The sequence below is a fragment of the Ursus arctos genome, unplaced genomic scaffold (assembly GCF_023065955.2).
Source record: "Ursus arctos isolate Adak ecotype North America unplaced genomic scaffold, UrsArc2.0 scaffold_9, whole genome shotgun sequence".
In the NCBI taxonomy this organism is placed as follows: domain Eukaryota; kingdom Metazoa; phylum Chordata; class Mammalia; order Carnivora; family Ursidae; genus Ursus; species Ursus arctos.
The window spans coordinates 4,508,772-4,532,296 of NW_026623111.1; the positions used below are offsets into that span (position 1 = coordinate 4,508,772).

At 54.7% G+C, this 23,525-nt stretch overlaps 1 protein-coding gene across 1 annotated transcript in view; it reads right to left on the reverse strand.

Moving 5' to 3' along the window:
• Nucleotides 1-5,882: 5,882 nt before the first annotated feature.
• LOC125280964 (epididymis-specific alpha-mannosidase-like) overlaps nucleotides 5,883-23,525 on the reverse strand; it is a 31,153-nt gene continuing 13,510 nt past the window's right edge. The window contains exons 9-19 of the mRNA XM_048211950.1: nucleotides 22,807-22,945; nucleotides 21,073-21,206; nucleotides 19,179-19,453; nucleotides 14,591-14,782; nucleotides 13,729-13,981; nucleotides 12,479-12,589; nucleotides 12,209-12,401; nucleotides 9,910-10,047; nucleotides 8,366-8,478; nucleotides 7,491-7,611; nucleotides 5,883-6,103 (exon numbers count right to left, since the gene is read on the reverse strand). Of these exons, the coding sequence (XP_048067907.1) occupies nucleotides 5,883-6,103; nucleotides 7,491-7,611; nucleotides 8,366-8,478; nucleotides 9,910-10,047; nucleotides 12,209-12,401; nucleotides 12,479-12,589; nucleotides 13,729-13,981; nucleotides 14,591-14,782; nucleotides 19,179-19,453; nucleotides 21,073-21,206; nucleotides 22,807-22,945 (1,890 nt within the window). The remainder of the gene's footprint in view (nucleotides 6,104-7,490; nucleotides 7,612-8,365; nucleotides 8,479-9,909; nucleotides 10,048-12,208; nucleotides 12,402-12,478; nucleotides 12,590-13,728; nucleotides 13,982-14,590; nucleotides 14,783-19,178; nucleotides 19,454-21,072; nucleotides 21,207-22,806; nucleotides 22,946-23,525) is intronic.

Below are 23,525 nucleotides of genomic sequence, written 5' to 3' on the forward strand. Positions count from 1 at the left end.
CAGGTCATGATCCCAGGGTCCTGGGATCGAGTCCCACCACATTGGGCTCCCTGCTCAGAGGGGAGCCTGCTTCTCCCTCTGCCTGCCACTCCTCATGCTCGTGCTCTCTCTTCTCTGTTGAATAAATAAATAAAATCTCAAAAAAAAAATCCAACACTAGCTGTTCGTTTTTTTTTTTTTTTAAGATTTGTTTATTTATTTGAGAGAGAGAGAGAGTAGGGGTGGTGGGCAGAGGGAGAGGGAGAGAGACTCTCAAGCAGACTCTGCACTAAGTGTTGAGTCCCATGTGGGGCTTGACCTCATGACCCTGAGATCATGACCTAGCCGAAACCAAGAGTCAGACTCTCAACCGACTGAGCCACCCAGGCGCCCCCAACACTAACTGTTCTTAAAGAGATAAATTGGCAGTTGGAATTAAAACCAGGTATGTGCTATTTGCAGGAGCGCAACTATGATGAAATGACAATGAAAGTATACAAATAAAGGAATAAAGTAGAATTTAAGGTCAAAGGCATGAAACAGAAAAATAGAGGGGCATTATGTAATGATAAAAGTATGATTTACAAAGAAGTTATATATTTCCATTATCTACTGCTGTGTTCAAAACACCCCAAAGCTTAAGGACTTAGAATCCTCACATTCACATTCAGAAATTTGGGCAGGCTCTCCAGTTACTTCTTCCATTTCATGTCGCATGGCTGGAGTCCCTCACTCGGCCGTACGGTGTGGCCAGCTGGGACGGGCTGGAAAGCCTGGAGAGCTCTCACGCACAAGCTTGGTGTCTCAGCCGGGATGTATGGAATGACATTCCTCACATTACCTTGCTGGGGATTCCCACACTGCCTTTGTATGTGACAAGTGGGAAACGTAGTCTCTGTGTGTGGAGCCACTACCCAGAGGAAACTGGGTTATGGCATGGATGGGGAGAATGGACTCTGGTAGAGCTAACCACCTCTGCCACAACCAAAAACATCCCCCTGTTGTGTTTGCCAGTTTGAGTTAGGTCTGTGCAGTCTGGGTTGTATAAAAGGAGCTGTTACAGGTAAGGTGTGAATTTGGACTTTTTAAAAAAAATTTTACATGTATATTTTCCACATTTTTTCTTTTTTCTTTTCTTTTTCAAGTTATTTTTATTTAAGGAATCTCTGCACTCAATGTGGGGCTCAAACTCATGACCCTGAAATGGAGTTGCATGCTTCCCCAACTGAGCCAACCAGGTGCCCCTTTTCAACATTTTGAATAATTTCTGTGAACATAACAATATATGTATATATGTACTATATATTTATATAGGAAACATATTTAACATATTATATACGTAATATTACATATAATTATATATATAATATATATTATATATATATATATAAAATTATCATAGTATATAGTTTTAAAGGCAATGCACATGTAAACATCAGCCAGGTCAGGCGATAAAACCATGCCAACACCTCCATAGCTTCTGCTGTGCTTCTTCTTAATTCAGTCCTCCTGCTACCCACCTCCCCAAAGGTTAACCTTTTCTGTGACTTTTGGCTAGCTATTTCTTTGCTCTTCTTTATTGTTTTATTGGCTCTGAATGCAATTGTAAATAATACAGTGGTTTCCCCCCATTTTTGAACTTTGTATAAATGGAATCCTAAGTACTCCTTTGTCTCTTGCTTCTTTTACTCAATATTTTATATATATGAGACTCACCTGTGTTGATGCAGGTAAGTATAGTTCGCTCTTTTTTTTAATTTAAGTTTTTAATTTTAATTCCAGTATACTTAACATATACTGTAATATTAGATTCAGGTGTACAATATAGTGATTCAACACTTCCATACATTACCCAGTGCTCATCACAAGTGCACTTCGTACCCCCCACCCCCTATTCCCCCAACCCCCACCCACCTGCCCTCTGGTAACATCAGTGTGCTCTCCATAGCTGAGAGTCTATTTCTTGGTTTGGCTCTCTCTCCCCTTTCTTCCCTTTGTTTGTTTTGTTTCTTAAATTCCACAAATGAGTGGAATCATATGGTATTTGTCTTTCCCTGACTGACTTATTTCACTTAGCATAATACCCGTCAGAATAACCTGGAAAACTTGTTAAGACACATACTGCTGGGCCCACCCTAGAGTTTCTGACTCATTTGGTCTGGAGTAGGACCTGATAATTTGTATTTCTTTTCTTTTTTTAAAGCTTTTTTATTTAAGTAATCTCTACACCCAATGTGGGGCTCAAACTCATGACCCCCGAGATCAAGAGTCACATACCCTTCCAACTGAGCCAGCCAGGTGCCTCTGATAATTCGTGTTTCTTTTTTTTTTATTAAAAGAATTTTTTTTAAAAGTAGACTCCATGCCCAGTGTGCAGTCCAATGTAGGGCTTGAACTCACAACCCTGAGATCAAGATCTGAGCTGAGATCAAGAGGTGGATGCCTAACTGACTGAGCCACCCAGGTGCTCTGATAATTCATATTTCTAACAGCTTCCCAAGTAATGCTGGTGTTACTGGTCCTGGGACCACACTTTGAGACTCACTGCATTCTCTATTTATCCATACTTCTGGGGATGGATCTTTGGGTTACTACACTTTATAGCTATCATGAACAATGAACAATGCCACAACTTGCTCAAGAACAGTGGTCATAATCTGTTAGTCCCATCTGCTCCTGAAAACAAAGATCTTGGGTATTTTTGAGAAATTTTTGCTGGAATCTCCTAAAACCTTTTGGTGCCTGGAAATCTCTCTGCACATATCCACCACACAGAGACACAAACTGTACTATCTAGGGTTGTATTGAGTTGAATTGTGTTTCCCACAAACATACTCTGAAGTCCTGATCCCCAGTGCCTGTGAATGGGACCTTATCTGGAAATAAGATCTTTGTAGAAGTAATCAATTGAGGTTGAGCTGGGGCAAGGCGGATTAATCACATTACTCCAATATGATTAATGTCCTTATAAGAAGAGAAGAAGGCACATAGGCAAGATGGCCCTGTGAGCATGGCAGTGTTGGAGAGACTGGAGGGGTGCATCTACAAGTCAAGGAATGCCAAGAACTGCTGGACCTACCACGAGCTGAGAGAGTCAAGGAAGGATCCTTCCCCTGAACTTCCAGGGCCCAGCCTGCCCCTGCTGACACTGGATTTTAGACTTCTGGCTTTCAGAACTATGAAAGAATGCATTTCTGTTATTTTAAGCCCCCTGGTTTGTGGTACTTTCTTATGGTAGCCCTGGGAAACAAATACAAGCGTGGTCTGAAACTTGCTTTCCCCTCAAAGATGGGTCAAGCGCGTTTCTGTAAGCCAATCAGTGGGTCCCCTTTCACGGGGCCCACTGGAGTCTGATGTTCACAATACCCTCCCACCTCTGCCCTGCCCACCTTGTCACTGACCTCCTGGGTCCCTCTGGTGTCTGCCCTTCCTCGGTGGTACTTGGAGAGATTCGTTAACTCAAAGCAATACAAGTGGAAGCAAACACCAGTGGAAGATGGCCAGTGACGCTGGGCTACCAAACACACGTTATGATTTAGTAGTTCCTGTAAGTTGATTATGCGTTTACCCACACCCACACACCTACTCAACCGCAATTCTGAAACCCAAAAAGCTCTCCAAAAGAAACATTTCTTCTTACCTCCTTTGATGGAAAACCTCACCTGAACTGAGGTGAAGACATCTGTGGCACGTATATTACTCCATTCACTGTGAACATCATGTTTTCACTTCATAACTATGAGTGTTTGTGTCAGTCGGCCAGGGTCCCAAGAATAAAGTCACATAGACTGGAGACTTAACAGAAATTTGTTTTTCATGGTTCTGGAGGTTGGAAATCCAAGAGTATCATGTGGGGAGGGTTGGTGTCTTTCTGAGGCCTCTCTCCTGGCAGTGTGGACAACTGTCTTCTCCCTGTGTCCTCACATTGTCGTTCCTCTGTGTGTCTGCACCCTAATCTCCCTTTAAAATAAGGATTGAGGGGAACCTGGGTGGCTCATTCAGTGAAGCCTCTGCCTTTGGCTCAGGTCATGGTCTCAGGGTCCTGGGACCAAGGTCTGGGTCAGGCTTCCTGCTCAGTGGGGAGTCTCCTTCCCCTTCTCCCTCTGCCCCTCCACCCCTTTTTTGCTCTATCACTTTCTCAAATAAATAAAAAAAATCTTTAAAAATAAAATAAGAATTGAATTAAGGCCCACCCATATGACCTCATTTTACCTTAATGACCTTGTAAAACACCCTGTCTCCAAATACAGCCATATTCTGAGGTCCTGGGGGGTTAGGACTTGAACATACCAATTTTGGGGGACACAATTCAGCTCATAGCAGTGTTATTCACAGGTGCTGCCCCAGATTCAATGCAGGGTGTTCTTTGACACGGGACATGTGCTGTTTATCTCTAAGATCTACAGAAGTCTGAGGTCTGGGGCACCTGTTTGGCTCCAGACTTTGTGGAAGGACCTCTATTACAAACAGGTCCTGAGAGCATCTGGGGTGTGAAGTGGGTCATCTCTGACTGCTAGGGTCCAGATGAAGTAACCTGTTAGAAGTGACCTTCTATGCTGTGTGAGCCACCCACACTCCTGAAATTTCCCGTGGCTGGGGTGCTGCTCCACCTACAGACCAGGCAGGAGTTTGTGGCTTTCTATTTGGAATGAGTCTAGAATCTTTTGCTTGGCCATGCCCACTTCTGTCCCCTGCTCCTGGCCAGGGTGGCTGAGGGTCAGAGGGACCCCTTAGACTCAGCCAGGCCCACAAGTGTTCATTGCCATCACCTCCTCCACCATTCACGGCCCTGGAATTGGCATCAGCAGCCACCCAGTGCCTCACTTCCCAGAGGAGGGCATCCAGTAGCCTCTCTACTCAGCCACACTTCAACTTCTTCAAGATCAGCAGCTCCTTGAGAAGGCTACAGTTGATACACCATCCTGTGTGTAGCTGGTGCCTTTGCCTGGTCCCATCTTGGGAAGGACCTCCAGCCTGAGATATTTGTGCAGCCACCTGGACAAGGAGCCAGGAGCCTGGGTGCTAGTCCTGAGTGACACTGGAAGAGGAATTTCAGCAATCCAAATCATAGTTTCCATCAATGAAGTGGAGTCAAGAACCCGATCCACGCAGCATGTAGGAGGCCTCCAGATCACGTCTGTCAGGTGCCCAGGACAGAGCCTGGCACATACAGGAATGGCAGTGAGGGGACACGGGAAGGACCCCTAAAGGTGCCTCTGAGGACAAGGGACAGTCCGTTCCACTGCACAGTGGGTCCCATGAGGCTTGGAGCCCAATCCCAGTGGAAGGTGCTGGAAGTCTCCTTCAAGCTCCTGCTCCCACCCCAGGTCCCCGTCCTAGGAGAGCATCACACAACACTTGGACCGTTTCCGACACAGCCCACGGAGCGCCACCCAGGAGCCCTGAAGTGAGAGAAGAAAGACACACTCAGCAGATCCTGCCCCCTTCTCAGCACCCAGCCCGTCAGGGCTCAGGTCTCAGGGCACCTGCTCTTCCCACAACTCCCACCCTGGCCTCGGAGTAACCGTTCCACAGCCTTCCTGAATGGACCCCAAGCCCCCATGCCACCTGTGGGATCTGAAGAACCTTTGTCCTAGCAGCGCCCCCCAGTACCCCATCATTAGGCACACAGTAGGCCCACATGTCACACTGCTGGCCTGGACGAGAGGGGGCGGGGCCTGCGTGGCAGGTGCCTTTGCTGTCACACTGGGTATTTCACTCTGTCTTATGGGAGCTTCCTGATGACTCCACACAGGCACGGGGAGTGTGAGTGTGCGTGCAGACATCACCCAGGCGCAAGGATAGGAGAGGCCGGCTCTAGTGCCCCAGGAGCACATGTGGGTCTGTGAAGTGCAATTTTTATTTAAAACACAACAAAATCCCCAATCCAACCATTTTCTGCCTTAGCCTATCAGGTGGGGAGCTGGCCCTCCCTCATCCCTCCATGCTGCTTTTCCATGTCCTGGGTCCTGGTTCTTCTCCTGGGGTCCCCGGGGTCTCTCTGGAGCCACGGAGTCGGCCAAGGGCTCGCTGCTACGAAAGTGGATGAAGAACGTCCGGATTTCCTTCGGGTAGATGGTGACCTTGGTGCCTTGCAGGGGTGTCGAGTGAGAGCGGGAGCTGCCTGAGGGAGCAGAAGTGGTCGGTGCTGAGAGCCACCTGCTTCCCCAGGGTGTTTCCACCCAGCATCCCTCTCATACACCGCACCCGCCCACACTCTACTGTGGCTCTTTGATGGAGGCCCTTGGCTGCCCTCCTCCTGCCAGGATTCCCACGGCCATGGCCCCTTGCATTTTGGCCCCCCCGTGAGGGTAATATATAGGTGGTCCTGACGTACATGGCCTCATTCCCCATGGGGTGGAGCACTGAATGCCTAGAGCTTTCTCACTGAAGCCATCTGGTGGGGTCTGCTCTTTATATTACTGGTTCCACTAAATTCAACTTTGGGAGGGAAGCCTCTTCATTCAATCATCCATCCATCCATCCATCCATCCATCCATCCATGATCCATTCGTCCATCCATGAATCCATCCTTCCATTTCACCCTTTCGAACACTCATACTTCCATAGATCCATCCCTCCATTCATCCACCCACCCACCCATCCATTCATCAATCCATCATCCACCAATCCATCCATCCACTCATTGATCCATCTATTCATTCATCATCCATCCATCATCCTGCAGAGAGAAATACACATCTACACATGTACCCATCCATTCAATCCATTCATCTATCATCTATCCATCATTCATCATGTATCTATGAGACCATGTATGAATTCATCATCCATGAACTATCCATCTGTCCATCCAATCGTGATCCATTGGTCCATCCATGAATCCATCCTTCCTTTCACCCATTCAAGTACTCACTCTTCCATAGATCCATCCATCCATCATCCATCATCCACCCATCTATCCATCCATCCATCCATCCATCCATCATCCATCTATCTATTCCCAAATGCCTAAGTGCCCAGCTACATAGATGGCACCCTGCTGTATGCAGTGGACAGAGAAGATGCATGGGAAAGAGGAAAGAGAGGGAGAGGAGAACAGAGGAGGAAACTGATCAAGCCGTGGACTCCAAAGAAGCTTGAGTGGGAGTGGGCCAGAGGGAAGGGGACAAGAGTGATCCAGGCAGAGGGAACAGCACGGGAAAGACTGGGAGGCATGAAGTGGCCCGTGGTTCCCAGGAGTTGATGGTGGTGTGTGCAGCGTGAGGCACAGCATGGCAGATGTCAGAACCCGCTGGGATGTGCTTGCCACTTCAGGACTCACCCAGGACAGAGGCAGGGCTGCGGTCTGCAGACACACAGGCATGCACACACACACTGACCTCAGGTGGATTCAAGACGCTACAGAATCAGAGGAGCACAGTAGCCCGCTCAAGGTCACACAGGCCATAGGGGCAGAGCTGGGATCTAAACAAGGTCTGGCCAGCTCCTGAGCCGGGCTGGGGGCAGGCTGAGATTCTCAGGCTCAGCCTGAACCAGGGTCTCCCAACCTCTGCGGTGGGGATGCTCCTGTGTCCTCCAGCTCCAGCGGTGCAGCGTGCTCACGTCCCAGGTCCCCGTGAGCGAGCGCTCCTCCACCGCCACCACGGACCCCAGCCCCTGCAGCACGACCTGAGGGACAGGAGCGCAGGGAGGGTGAGCTACCCCCGAGGCCCCAGGTCAGAGCAGAGGCAAAGCAGGAACAGGGGCGGCACCCACACCTGGGGCACAGCACACACGCGTGAATTCTCACAGCAAATCCCCAGAGGGCACTGTGTCCCCATCTTATAGATGAGGACACTGAGGCCAGCACCAGCATGCTTCCCCAGGTGCTGTGCTGGATGAGCAGACCCAGGGGGAGGCAGTCACAGGAGCTGCCTCCAACCCCCACACCCCTCTTCTGGCTACGGCTCAGGGGGCGGCCCAGGGATGAGGCCAGGAGTGGCTGTCCATCCCCTGTGCCACGTAAGCAGGGACCCAGCCTCCTGCAGCCGGAGGGAAGCAGGTGGCCCGCTCTGGCCGGAAAAGGAAGGGACCATCTGCTGGCCGGGCCATTCTGCGGATCTATCTGCTTGTGAGGCCTGTGCCTGCTGGTGACCACAGGGGACGAGCAGAAGAGACGCAGCCAGCACGCTGACGAGGCCGGCTGCGGGACAAAGTGACCCAGGAAGGGACCAGAGAAGGAGAAGCAGCCAGCCCGCAGGGACAGGAGGGTGGGGTGCCCCTGTGCCCCCAAAGCGCCCGCCTCAGGGGGAGTGAGAGCACCCGCAGGCATCTCTCTGCCGAGGTCTCTGCCGGAGGGGATTTTCACACTGGGGTTTGCCTGCCTGCTGGGGCTTCAGGCCACGGCCAGGGAGGCCTGTCACTGGGGTCTGAGGGCACTTACCTCCAGGTTCACCGTCACGGGCTGAGACAGGACCGGGTCCTCCCCCACCTCATACAGGTGGTGGAGCCGCAGCAGGACACGGTGGAGGTCCGGCTTGGCCTTCGCTCGACGGCCTTCAGGGACAGAAGGACCCCCATCAGCCCCAGTCCTCTAGTCTGGGCCCAGCACTCGACACCTGCCCTTCACTTCATGCCTCGGCCTCCCTGGGAGCCAGCTGACGTGGTCCCTGCTTGATGTTACTGCCGCACACCGGCTTTGTAAAATCTCTTCCACCTGTCCCAGCGTGGTGGGGGGTGTGGTTATGGATTTGAGTCCGAGGGTCAGGCAGGTCCTCTGTCTCCTGATGGGGGTGGGGGTGGGGCTGAGGACATGCTGATGTCCAGGACGACACACCTGCTTCATAAGGTGGCCCTGAGCTCAGGGAGAGCAGGGAGGGTGTCTCACTCCATCCCTGAGGCTCCCTCTGCCCCTCACTCGCTGCTCTCCAGGGAGGGGGGACCCCCAGGCCAGCCCCTTTCCCCTATTTGGGGCCAGCTGACTGCAGGAGACCCAGGCTCTTGCCTGTGGCCACGCACGCAAGGGGGAAGGGAACGCTGTGCCTTGTAGGGGAGGTTCCCCGCCCTGCGTCCTCTGTGACAGCGGGGATTCCTGACGATGGGGTTCAGTGTTAGAAAACCACTTGGCTTCAGGCTTGAGCCACGGTCCCCAAGATCTACTTTATCAGATAACAGTGTTATCTGGCATGTTGCCTCTTTCTTTTCCTCTTTCTTAATACTATGGATTCCTCCTGAGTTGTCTTTGGTGCCTGCTAGGACCTGGATGGGGCTCTGGGGACAAAGGGTGTCTAAAGGGCAGCCAGCCCTGCCTTTGAGCTGCTCATAGTGGAAAGGGGAAGATAAGGTGCAGCTGGAGCTTTGGCAACAGGAACAGTCAGTTCATGGCAGGTGTCACCTCCACCAGGTAGCCCTCCATCATGCCCTGCTGGGGGCTTATTGTGAACATCATGGTGGGTGACTTGGCTGCTTCTCCCTCTAGTCTGAGAGCTCTGTGAGTCCAGGGTCCTTGCCTACCTTGGGTACTGCTAATTACCCAGTGCCTGGCACAAGAGACATTTGTTCAGTGAACGAACAGAAGCTCTGGACAGTCAGGCTTCCTGAGTTCAGAGGACAAGTGGGGCTGGCAGTTCAGGGCTCCAGGAGGACTCCCTGAGGAAGCAGGACTGCACTGAAAAGTGAGGATCTGACAGAAGGTGGATGATGAATGGGGTTTGGTGGAGGGGCTGGCAGGGATCCATCGGAGAATGGGTGTGGACAGGTCCTGGGCTGGGGTCCATGACCAACGTGTGCCCTGCTTGCTGAGTGACCCTGGTGCCCCACGGGCTCTCTGTGGGTCTGGGTCTCCCTGTTGGGCAGAGAAGGGGATCAGGGGACCATGCAGAAGCAGGACAACACTGAGAGGAGCCCACATTGTCTGGTGCTGGGCGTGGGGCCAGCTTGACGTGGGGAGGGAGCCGAGAGACCGGTTCCCTTGGACGGCGGCCCCACCTTTCTGGAGATTATAAAGGTGCTCTGTGTGGTTGGAGCTGTAGTTCCAGCCTGGGATGCTCAGGGTCTGCAGGTGAAGACTCGGGGGCAGCATCACGGCTTCTTGCTGTGGGGGGCCTGGGAGATTCTGGGCAGTCTCTGCGGGGCAGACACACAGAGCCAGGACAAGGGCTGGGGCCAAGCTGCTCCCCCTGACATTGGGAGCTCTGCACACTCCGTGCCCCCGGTCAGGAGACCCAGCTCCTGCCCATGTGTGGCCCACAGGGAGGACAGCCTGAAGCACCTGCTGGTCCAAGCGCCTCGGGCATCCCCTTTCTGCCTTTGCCCACGGACATCATTCCACCTGAATGCCCATTCGCCCATATGTCCAGGGGCTCTAATCCCAGAGTCTAAGAGCTGGCAGGACCCTGGATCTCTAGTCCAGCCATTTCAAAGTACAGATGGGAATACTGCCACCCAGAGAGGTGCTGGGTTTGTTCCAGATCACAGGGCAGGTTCATGCAGAGCCCTGATTTCAATTTCAGGTCTGGGTGCCTTGCTCAGAAGACACCTCCGCCCCTTCCTCCTTCCAGGAAATACCCTTGCAACTCTGGGCTCCAGCTGGGGCACCACCTCCTCCCAGTCCCCTGGCCACAGTGATTGGTCCAAGCTTAGACCAGGAGCTCCTCTCTGCACCAGTTAGAAGCTTTGCCTGGGACTTCTGCCCCCCAGCATGGGAAGATTGAGCTCAGTCCTTTTGCAAGGGTAGGGTGGGGGAGGGCATGCACTGCTCAGGAGTTCACAGCCTCATCCCTGTAGGGAGGGTAAAGAAGGTCTGCAGACAGGGAGAAGCACAGCTGAGAGTATGAGGGAGAAGGATGGCCTCGAGAAGGTTCCACCCCCTGAGCGCCAGTTGCACCCCTAGCCCTTCCCGCAGTCGTGTGCTTGCACCTCAGGATAGAGTCTCCTGGTGGCTCAGCCAGGGCACGTGGAGTTTCTCTCTCTTTCAACCAAGAGACACCAGAGTGGGGCCAGTGGGAGGTGCTGACCTAGCCACCGGCCCACCTCAGACACGGGGACGTCCCCCTCTGTGGAAAGGGTTCCCGGCCTCCTGGAAGAAACCACTGACTCATCCTGGAGCACACTCTGCCCAACCAGCGGCCCCTTCAGGGTCTGTGACTTGCAAACAAGAGAACTCAGGGACACCCCCCATGTTGACCCTGATCTCCTCCAGGCTTGTGGTCCCCAAAGCACAAGGCCCCAGGCTCTTCCCTCAGTACCTCTCTCCCCCTGTGTTCCCTGAAGCCTGGATGTGTATGAGCATGGCTCCCCGGGGGACAGCTCAGGAGAAATCCTTCAGGAGAGGCCGGGCCCTTACCCATCCCTGGCGTGCAGCACACAGCTGGCACTCACTACGTGCTTCATACACCCTGCCTGCTCTAAAGACCTGGGAGGGCGCTGGCGCTAAAACTGAAGCAAGGAGGAGGATAAGCACATTCTCTCCAACAGCTCTGCAAGTGAGTAGAACACACACAGTTCAAGGATGAGTGAGATGAACACCAACTTGTATCTAGCTGTTTCATTCTTCACATGCTGCTCCGAACTACCATTTCTTTTTTTTTTTTTAAAGATTTTATTTATTTATTTAACAGAGATAGAGACAGCCAGCGAGAGAGGGAATACAGCAGGGAGAGTGGGAGAGGAAGAAGCAGGCTCACAGTGGAGGAGCCTGATGTGGGGCTCGATCCCATAACGCCGGGATCACGCCCTGAGCCGAAGGCAGACGCTTAACCGCTGTGCCACCCAGGCGCCCCCGAACTACCATTTCTAAACATGATCATTACCTATTGTATCTCACGTTTGATTATTCTCATAAAGAAATGGACTGTTGTACACCAACAGGGGTGTAAGTGGAGGCAATGCATGAGCTCTGCAGATCAGACCATGGGCTGGAATCACCCTCACCTGGTGACAGCGTACCCAGAAGTCAAATAAAAAAAGGCTTTTAATGTTGGTCTTCCATGTGTGAAGCCATATATGTCACATAAAGAAAGAAAAAGAGATATCAGAGCAGAAAATGAATGATACTCAGGGAAAAAGTCCAAGGTGGAATGGGTGTGAGTCTCAGAAATGTTCCCACTACCTATATGAGCTTCAGTGAACTCTGGACCTCTTTGCCCGAGTTTGTCCGCACGTTAAATGGACTTTATCAGAGACTCCTGAGCTCCCTCTGCTCAACGTTGTCCAGATCAGTGAAGGCCCACAACCCTCCCCAGGTCTACCCGGCCAGGTGGGCTCTCTGGGATGCACACCCCCTTACCATTCAGCTCTCTTAACAGCACAACGGGTCTGTGCTGCAGCGCCAGCCCACTCCTCTGGCGCAGGCGAGCGGTGAGAGGCCGGGGTCCCAGCAGGAGCCAGAGCACAGGGTGGACAACGGAGGTGTCATTCAGTGTGAGGTCATAATCCAGAGCCCAATCAAAGTTGTTCCACAGCCGGCGATGGAGCATGATCTGCAGGGAAGAGCTGTGGGACAGGGCCCCCTCCCACCTGCTCGTGCCCTGGGTGCCCAGGAGGGCCCACTTCCTACCTCCACCTGCCCGTTTCCTTGGCTGGAGATGCCATGTGCCTGCTGGGACAGCACCACCAGCCGGCTTTGGCTATCCTCGATGAAGGCAGACTGAACCATGGGGTAGTAATTCTGTGGACACAAACATGGCCACACTGGCGGTCAGGGTGAAGGACGGGCCAGGCCTGCTGGTCAGTGTCCCCCTCTGGCCACTGCTCTCAGCCCCCTACACGGGGACAGCCACAGCTCAGGGTGCAGCAGGGAGACTACGATAGAGGATCTGATGTTGGAGACCAACAGACTGTCATTCACATCCAGCTCCACTGCTTCCTGACCGTCTGAACTGGGGACTTGGCCCACTCGAGCCTCAGTTTCCCCACCCGTACAATGGGCCGAAGGACCCGCTGTGCACATTCCTGCAGGAGTGATGAGGGGTGTGTGGGGTCCAGCCTGATGTGGGTGCTGGGCCGAGGGTTGCTACAGAGAGAAAGGGCCGAGCATGGTCTGGGGGAGCAGCCACACTCCCCACGCTCTGTGCTCTGCTGGAGCAACTGTCCCGGGCGGACCCACAGGGACTGTCAGGAGCCCCTGCACAGCGGGGGCATCGAGCAGTAGGGACGACGGACAAGAACTCACCAGCAGAGCAGGGTGGGGACACACCCCCCTGGGACCCCCAGGAGGAGCAAGAAGTAAGGATTACTGAGGCACAGGAGGCCCCCAGGGCAGGCTTCATCTGGATTGTTCCGTCTGACCCTCACAGTCCTGGGGGCCGAGGTTATTCCCTCGATCAGGTCGGGGGCTACCCAGGGTCACAGGGCTGGAGGCCTAGGATGTGGGAGCTGATGTGTGGCTTCGGGCCACGCTCACCACTTGGAAGGAGCCACCGGGTGGCCTCTGTGCTGAAGCCCTGGGGCGGGGGGGGGGGGGGTTGTCAGGCCCGCTAAGCCTTTGACAGGCATCTGCTCAGAAATCTCAGAGCGACCCCCTGATGAGGCGCTCCTCTTACACAAGAGGAAACCGAGGCACAGACAGAGATGGGGATGGTCTAGGGCCTGTGGGGGCTCCGGATTTCAGACACCAGTGGTGACCTGAGCCTGGGTCTCCACCCCTCCCAGCACAGGTGGGCCGGGGGCTCCGCGGCGTTCCCTCCAGAGGCCTCTGCGGCCGCACGCTGCTGCTGGACCGGGCTTCCTGCTCCGGCCTTCAGGAAGAGCGCCCTCCGGGCTGCCCCCCACCGTGGTTGCAGGACCAGCGGGCCCCCTAGGGCTCACCCGAGCGATGCTGTTGCTCGCGTATTCCCGGAAGAGTCTCCGCTGCATCTGGTAGCCGTTGCTGTCCGAGTAGAGGGTCTGCTGGTTCTGGAGGCTGGTGCTGGTCCTCAGGATGGCCTCGCAGTTCAGCTCCAAGGGGCCCACCCGGTACTCCTGCTCGATGCGACGGCACAGCAGCTCCCCGCCACGGCCGACTGGCACGTGGGCGAGCCGGGAGTAGATGGCATATGTGTGACTGCTGTCCCTCACATCCCTGGAGGAGAACTGGGAATCGTGGGTCCGGTTCTGGGAGCCTTGTGGATGCCCCTCCCTCCTCCTCCGCCCTCCCTCGTTTCCTATCTCCCACCTTCCTCCCTCCTACCTCCTGCCTCCCTGGCTTACTCCCAGCCTAGCTTCCTCCGTACCTCTTCTCTCCCTCCCTTCCTACCTCCCTCTCACTTTCTCTTCCTCTCTTCTTTCCTTCTTTCCTTACTTCCTTCTTCACCCTTCCTGTTTTCCATGCCCCCTTCCCTTCTTCCCTCCTCCTGCAGTCAGGGCAGGGGGTCACGGAGTCTTCCTGGGCAATATAATGGGAAGAGCTTGGTCCCCCGATGATCAGAACTGGGCTGCCCAGGCTGGATGGCTTAGGTCTGTGCTGTCACCGGGCTTCTAATGTAAGTCAGTGTCCCTGTGGGTTCCTGCCCCAGCTCTGAACGTGGACACCCCCTACGAGGTACAGCGCGTGCAGCCGAGCCAGGATGCCGCAGTCAGAGCCATCACGTCTTCATCAAGCTCCCATCGAGAACGAGCTGGTATCAGGAGCACACCCGGACCCTGAATCCCTCGTACGCCCACCATCGTGCACAAGGGGGCCCGAGCGCACCTGTAGAAGAGCTGCCGGATCTCGGTCATGAGCTTTCCCGTCACAATCTGCAGCTCCACACTTTCCCATGATTGTTTCGCAGTCTCGGTGGGTGTAAACACAAAGTTATCAGAAATAGGGCCATATTTCAAGTTACCGTTGACACGGTACTCCATGAACTCCTGGGTCACCTGCACTGTGCGGTTACTCTCTCTGCAGGGACAGCAAAGGGAAAACAGTATCATCTTCGTGCACATGTGTCCCGAGCGTGGTCCTCGTCATCTGGAAGCTGGTGACCATCCTGCTATGCAGACACCCACCTCCACCAGAAGCCAAGAAAAGCCACCTCAGCAGAACCTCAGTGACGGTCACGAGGCCGCTCGGTGACACCTGCACGTGGTTCAGATGAAGTCCGTGAGACACCCCTCTCCTGAGCCAACGTGGCCTTAGATCCTTCCATGGGCCAGCAGGGCCCCCAAGCAGGAGGGCGACAGAGGCTGCATAAAGGCCCCCGAGAGCATAAGCAGAGGGCACTCATGCTGCCCCAGGGGGAACGTCCCCTGGAGCTGGGGCCTGGTCATCAGGCGGCCAGCAGAGCCCCCCACACCTTTCAGAGGGACCCCAAGGAGCACAAGCAAGGATGTTGTCATGGGTCCCCCGGTGTCCAGATGTCAAGAGCCAGCACCTTCGCTCACTTCACCACCTCCTCCTGACTCCCGAGGGCAGGGAACGTGAACCCACTTTGCTCCCGAGGCCCAAGAGGCTGGGGACCCTGATCCCCGGCACAGGATCCCATGCCTGGGAAGAGCCCAAGCCAGGACTCAGGTTTCATTCCATCTGCTCGATCTGGGCTCAATCCATTCTGTTCAGATACTGGGGTTGGGACAGAGGATGGGGGAAGGGTGGGCAGGGACTCAGAGCCCTGTAGAGACATGGATGGTGTAGACACATGTATGGATCCTAGTTCTGTGTGTGGTCTAAGCAAAGGCACTGCCATGTACTGGGTTTGGGGCATGGTGCTCCCGGGCACAGAACATGAAGTGTCCCTTCCACACCCATTTGGGGGCTTCTGTGCTATTGCGGTGGGCATGGACAGGGAGCAGGGGAGGCATCTGAGAAGGGCCCCTTTGGCCCCTCTGAAGAGCCCAGGAAAGAATCCTGGTCATTCGTCCGGCCCCAAGCCCTTTCCCTTCTGGCCTCAGGCTGCCCGCTTCCCGCTCCCTTCATCAGCTCCCGCAGGTGCCGTCAGCTAGAGACTGGAGGACTGAAACGTGCTCCATCTGTCGCGGGAATAACACTGAGCCAGAGGAGGGACGAGTCGCTGGTGGCCATGGCAGCGTGGACAGACCCTGGATACACGATGCTGGGGGATGGCACCAGTCCCACAGGGCTGCATGGACTGGATCCCCTGGTATGAAAAGTCCAATTTAGACGAATCCAGACCGGCAGAGCAGGGTCAGAGGGCGTGACTGTGGCGATGCCCACATGGGCTGTGAGTGTCCCAACACCGCAGATGGGGACCATTTCCAGGGCTGATCTGCGGGGTCTGCGATTTCGCTCCGTAGTGCTGGATTGTAAGGGTGAAGCCCCCCCCCCCCCAACCCCGGGCCTCTGCACAGGAGGCTCCTTCCGTGGAACAGTTGTCCCCTCGTCTGTGCCCACGGATTCTCTGGCCCGTCCAGTCCTCAGGCCTGGCTCCCAGTGCCTCCCACCCACCAAGGCTGCTCTGAGCCCACCGCCCTCCATTTCCACAGCCCCTTGTCTCTGCAACCAGGGCTGAGGCGCTGGACTAGCAGTTTACCCCGGAGGGGATTGCAGGGATCCACAAGAAATACCCAGTCCTCACCCCAGCCAAAAGCAACAGAGATGGATGGGGGTGAGGGGGATGGTCGGCAGGTCATGAGCTGTGCAACTGGACCTGCCAGCTGGGGGTCATGGCTGCGGATGAGGCCTTCATGGGATGCACACAGGGAAGGTGAGGTGGAGCTGGCCCCACAAGGGCTGTCTAGTTGGGGTGTCGGGCCTGACTGGAGAAGCAGCCTAAGGCCCGCCTGGGGTCTCTGCTCTGACCAGGGAGGCTCAGAAGTTGCCTGGCCCTGCCCAGGTTCCACGGCTCTCCCCACTCTCGCTCCCCACCCACGCTGGCTGCAGTCAGCCCCTTCTACCTGCCATGCCCTCTCTCAAGGGGATCTGCGGAATGATGAAGGACAGGGCTCAGGTGCGGCCCTTCTGTGGGGCCTTCCTAGCGCTGAGGCTCCAGAGCTGTGCACAGTGGCCTTGGGGCTGAGCTCCAGGTACCGGTCACCTCACACCCGTGCTCCTCCCTCCCTTCTCTTTCCTTCCCCAGACTTTCTGCCAGCTACTCCTCCAGACTTCCTGTTCCTCCCCCACTTCCAGTGTGGGGGGGTCACATCAGGAAATGGAAGTGGCTGCTCTGGCAGAGGCAGCTAGAGTGCAATGAGGACTATCTGGGATGTGGCCTGAGGATGGACAGGGCTGGCCCAAAACACCTGGCAGGCTTTTTCCTGGGGGTCACCTGCTTTCTCTGCTGTCAACAATTAGTTGCTGAATGAATGGATGTGGAAATGGATGGATGGATGGATGGATGGATGGAAAGATAAACAGACATGGATAGATCTAATGGTAAGTGGACAGATGTATGTATGTAGGCATGAATGAGTGGGTAAGTAGGTGGATATATGGATCAGTGGGAGGGTAAGTGGATGGCTGGGTGAGTGTATGGTTAGGTATGTAGGTGGGTAAAAATATGGATGGATGGGAGGTGAGTAAATGAATGAGTAGATGGTTCAGTGAGTGAGTGGATGGCTGGCTGTATGGTTGGATGAATATACAGACACTGGGAGGATAGTAGATGGATGGAAGGATGGGTGGCTGGATATATGGATTGGTGGAGAATGGATGGATGTGAGGGCGTGTGAGGGAGTAGCTGATGGGTGGATGGGTAGTTTGGTATGTGGATATGAAATGATGGTTGTGGGTGTTAGTGGATGAATGGGTGGTTGGTTAGTTGAATAAATGAACAGGAAGGATACTGGATGGAAGGATGGATGGATGGATGGATGGATGGATGAACAAACATATAGACAACTGGGAGGATAGTGGATTGATGGAAGGATAGGTGGTTGGATGGCTGGATGGCTGGATGTTGGATGGATGTGATGGTGTGTGGGAAGAGTAGATGAATGGATGGATGGAAAGATCAACAGATACATGGATAGATCATATGGTAAGTGGATAGATGTATGTGTGTAGGCATGAGTGAATGGGTAAATAGGTGGATATATGGATGGATGTGAGGGTAAGTGGATGGATGAATGAGTGAGTGTGTGGTTATCTATGTAGGTAGGTAGATATATAGATGGATGGGATGTAAGCGAATGGACGGATGGGGGGTTCAGTGCGTGAGTGGATGGACGGATGGTTGTGTGGTTGGTTGAATATACAGACAACTTGGAGGATAGTGGATGGATGGAAAGATGGGTGATTGGATGTATGGGTGGATGGAGGATGGATGGGTGTGAGGGTGTGTGAGAGGGGTAGCTGATGGGTGGATGGGTGGTTTGGTTGTGGAAACAGAATGATGGTTGTGGGGGTTAGTGGATGGATGAGTGGTTGGTTAGTTGAATAAATGGATGAACAAGAATAGTGGATGGAAGGATAGATGGATGGATGGATGGATGGATGGATGGATGGATGGAAAGATAAACAGAAATGGATAGATCAAATGGTAAGTGGATAGATATATAGCTGTGCGCATGAATGAGTGGGTAAGTAGGTGGTTATATGGATCGATGGGAGGGAAGTGGTTGAATGGGTGGATGTTTGAGTGAGTGAGTGGATGGATGGATGGTTTTGTGGGTGGTTGAATATATAGATGAGTGGGAGGACGGTGGATCCACAGAAGGATAGGTGGATAGATGGCTGGCTGGCTGGCTGGCTGGCTGGCTGGATGGATGGATGGGAGGGCGTGTGGGAGGGTACCTGGGTGGGTAGATGGGTGGTTTGGTGTGTGGATAGAAAATGATGGTTTGTGGGTTACTGGATGCATCGGTGGTTGGTTGGTTGAATAAATGGATGCACAAGAAGGATAGAGGATGGATGGATGAAGGGACAGATGGAAGGGTGAGGTGATGGATGGGTTGGTGGGTGGTTGGACAGATGGATGAACAAGTTCACTGGGTGGATGGATGGATAGATGGGTGAGTGGGGAGTGGATGGGTGGATGGGTACAAAAGGAGATGGGTGGATGGATGGTTTAGTGGCTAGTGGCTAGATGGATGGGTTTATGTTTCTTTAAATTTAAGAAAGTGGATAAAGTGACTATTATATATTCTCCCTGAGTGGGTCTTCAACATCGACTTTGTGGATCGACAGCCCTGGAATGACAAGATTCATGAAGGGCTTTCTTGTACTCACAATTGGTCTACTCTCACAACTGCAGAAATAAAGACAGTAACACAGGAGGGTGTTGGTGTCACCAACTTCAGGTGATTCCCCTAGCAGGTGAGGACACGGGCAGACGGGGGAATGACCTGACTGGGTCCCAATGCATGCCTCCAACTCAGAGCCCGCAGTGGCTGAGCCTCACCTCTCTAAGATGCTGTACATCAGGTTAGTGTCCCGGTCCAGGAACACAGTGTAACAGTCATTCTCCACACGAACCAGGTGCCTGCCCCTTGGGCCAGCAGGGCTCTTTGTCTTGCGGGCAAAGTTGGAGGTTCTAGCCACACTGGCACCCAATTGCTTGGTGTCCTCTTGGGTCCCCTGGGTGCGCCTGATGCTGTAATGTCGGTAACTGAGGCCCGGGATCGTAGTCAGCACATACAAGTCGTAACCAGGTTGCTTCTCCTTTGATTCCTGGACCTGGAAGGTCGGCAGAACGAAACAACATGGTGGATATCAGGGTTGGAAGATGCTCGGTGTCCTCAGTCAACTGTGACTTCCCTACCCCCTGGGCGGGGTGCTCACTACCCACAGACAGCAGGGTCTTTCCATCATTGGACTGTGTTGAGTTCCCTGCAGGCCTCCTCTGTGCTCAGCAGGATCCTGCCCCAGCCCCATCTCCCTCCCTGGCCTCCCTCACTCCTCAGACTCCAGCATCAGCAACCGCCCTCCCTTCTCAGCAGCCCTGCTATTCCCTGCCTCTGAGCCTTTGCTCATGCTGTTCCTCTTCCATGGAAGGGATCTCTCTGAAGGCCCTTATTTCACATCCTCCAATTTCCCGAGGGAGCGTTTTCCTGTTCACTCTCCTGGCCTTCCCCAACCCCCGTCGCCAGAACTGGGAGGGATGTTGGAGGACACTGGGCACACTCAGCTGGCCCCTCACTCTCCAGGGGAAGCATGCAGCATCCAAGCCCCTGTGGGAACCTCGGGGGCCCTATTACCAACCTCAGGATGGCTGCACACACTGCCCCACCCAGGCCTTGTGGGACAGACAGCAGACGCCCTGTCCCTGCCCCCATCCTGCTCTGGGGATATTCCTCATCAGAGCCACCACCATCTGTCACATTCCACACGTTCTTATTTGGTTTCCTGCCTGTCACCCAGGGCGAGAATATGAGTCCCCTGCGGGCAGGGACTTCATGTGCTTGGTTATTAAGGAATCCCCGCACCTAGGCAGGGCCTGGCACACAGTGGGTCTCCAAAATATTTGTGCAGTGCATTTACCCTGAGTGGTGTTGCCTGTGGGTGAAGAAGGGGGTGCTAGGGGTTGGGTCTGCTGAAACCAACACCGTCCCGTCTCCCTGCCCAGGTCAGAGGAACTCCTCCTCCTTCTGCATCAACCAAGGTCTGCTACCCTGGCTCCCGGGTCATCACTCCACACCACACATGCCCTTAAGTGTCTGACCCCCCTCTCCCCACAGTGGCACTGCTGTCCAGGGGATCAGCACTCAGCCCGGCTGGACCAGAACGTGCCGCTGGGAGAGTCTGCTGAGTGGCTGATGTCAGCACCTCCTGGCCCCCGCAGGGATGCACTGGTGCTGGGGGACAGGCAGGGTCCCTGGGGTCCCCCTCTGGCTCCAGGCAGCGGCAGGAAGTGAGGACCGATTGCGCACATGCTGGTGGCTGGGTGTGCAGACACAGGGCGCTGGGCCAGCCTGGAACATCAGCCCCTCCACAAAGCGCCCGTCTGCAGACTTCTGTGGCCTTCCCACAGAACGTGGACGTTTACCTGAGAATGTAAATATGCCCCATGGCGGGGGCGGGAAGGAGAAGCCTCCCAATCAGTGCAGACCACCCAGGACACCCTGCAAGGAGGCACAGTGGCGGGACTTCTGGGCACGTCATTTGCTCATCGCCCAGTGTCAGTCTCCTGGTGGATCCCACAGACCCTAATGGATAAGGGTCCCCATGGCGATGGCCTCCAAGTGTGGCCCCCAGGGTCACATGTTCACGTGAACTGCTCCTGTTTCTGGAAGTGCCCTCCTGGAGCAGGTGTCAGCAACAGCAAGCATGTCCCGTGCACGCTGTCATGGCCATACCTGTGCAGCCACCGGCCGCCCAGACTCATCGGTGACGTTGACCTGGGAGAAGCGCACAGTCAGTGTAACAAGGGTGGTGACCGTCCAGGCCAGGGGGTTGTACACCACGGCAATGCGTCCCTCAACTTCCGGGTCTGCACACAGAGAACCGGCATTACCTGCTGCCATCGGGCTCACCCAACACACCTGGGTGCCGTGGCTACATGGGAAACTGAGGCAGGAGACACATGGCCCTGCAGAGCTGCCAGGGCAGCTGAGTATGGGGACCAGTGGGCTCATGTGCTCCTATACCCAGCAGGCCGCATACTCTGCTCACGGCTCTTTTCCAGTCCCCAGGCAGGGGAGGGTAGAAGGGAACACACTATGTCCCTCTGGACAGCGAGGGTCCCCGTGCTCCTGACACATCACTCCCTGATAGCCCCACTGGACTGAACAGGGATCTGAGGCTTGGAGAAATACAGTCACCTGCACAACTTGACCCACTGCTAAGCTGTGGCTCCCAAGCTTTGAGTGCTTGGCATAGGGAAGGACCGGAGAATTCTCCGAAGGCTGGAGGGTCCAGTCAATTGCCGAGCCCAACATTTGAGCCACAGCAATGTGGCCCTGGGTTCCTTCTCTGTCCATCCTTTACCCCCAGCGAGGTAAACTCTGGCCATGTCTGATGATTTCTGGAGCCCTGAACACTTCACACACGTTCCAGCCTCCTGCCTCCACCCAGGCTCTTCCCTGTGGCTGGAACACCTTTCTTGACCTCCACCTGCTCACTGCTTGGGCAAGCCTCCCTGGTGAGGTCATGGAAATGGACAGCCCCACCAGGCAGGAAAATCAGACCCTGGTTCCAGTTCTGCTGCCGCTGTCTCTCTCAGCCAACCCCAGCATCTGCGGGCTGGGACCCTGTGTGCTGAGTGCGTGGTTCCCGGGGGCCTCCCCAGGTCTGAAGGTCAGATGGCATTGCACACAGACACAGAGGGGAGGGAGAGCAGGCCAGCTGAGCAGGGAGGTCAGATGTGAGGGGTTCACCATGACAGAGCACAGGCTGAGATGGGGAGCTGGGGAAGGTGTAGCAGGTCTTGTGCACATGACATCAGGCACTGGGAGGGAGGTCAAGGTGTCCCAAGCCCCTAGGACTTTCTGGTTCAAAATCCCTCAGCCTCAGGCTGGCATGATCAGTTACCCTGTACGTGTGAACCCTTCACCGTCAAAGAGGCCAGGCATCAGCTCCCAAACTGAACTGAGGAGGGAGTTGGGGGATCCTGCTGGGCTCAGGTCCCTGAAGACACCTGTACCCTCCACAACCCTGCAGCGCCGTCCCTGGGCTCAATCCCTGCTCTGCTCCTTGCTAGCTGGGTGACCCTGGGCATGTCCACAACCTCCGTGTTTCTGGTGTGTCCTCAGCTACACAGTGAGGATAATAGCACCCCCTAGCTTACAGCTCTCCACGCATTGCAGTAATCACTGTGCTGAGAGCTAGCAAATGCCAAGCTGAGTTGGCCATTATGACGGGATCTAACGGTAACCTCACCCTTTTCCCCGACACACAGAACATGGAGGCTCCGAGCAGCCAAGGCTCATGCCAGGCTCAGGCCAAGGGTCAGGGGTGCACAAGCAGATGTGGTTGCAGAGTCTGAGGCTCAGATTGTTCCGGTCCTTTCCGTGACCCCCAGGCTCTCTGCTCAGAAAGGGTCAGAGCCCCCTCCCAGACCTGCAGGGACATCCCACAGGGGCCTCACTCACCTGAGAAGGCTGGGGTCCCGTTGTGGACGATGGAGGCCACCAGTTCTTGCACAGCCTGCATCCCTGACCTCAGATTATTCACGTACATGTCTCTCACCTTGGGGGTCTCAGTCCCGGTGATGGCATCATGGTGCTGTACCTGCGTCCCGACCAGAGAGGCAGGGGATCAGGCCTGCCTCTGCAGACCAACCCCAGGGGCTGGCTCTCCTTCCCTCTCCCCAGGTGCTCTGGAGCAGGTGAGGGTCCCTAACACGTTCCAGAAGAGGAAATTGAGGCGCAGAGAGACTGATGACCTTGTGGAAACCCACTGAGTCCCCTAGCTTGGCCAGAAAACAGACCTCTGCAAGGGACCCGTCCCAGCTTCATCTCTGTTGTGCAGTCTTCCTGCGAGTGCCGCTGGATTGTTCCAGGCACCCTCCATTCTCTGTACCAAAGTGGGGGTGGGATGAGCTTGTCTTCCCCAAAGGGAAACCGAGGCCCCACCAGGCGAAGCCACGTGTCCCGCTCACTCTGATGGGCTCTAAAGTGTATCCATTTCACCCCCAACACAGTGACACATTCTGCGGGCAATGCCCTTCAGGCGAGTGTGCCAAGGCATGGCCAGCATGGCCCTTTTGTGGAAGGGAGATGACAAGTTACAGGATTTCTGGGGTCTCAGTGTTCCCTTCTGTACAGTGGGGGACGAGTGGAGACGGGAAAGTGGGAACGACTTGCTATGG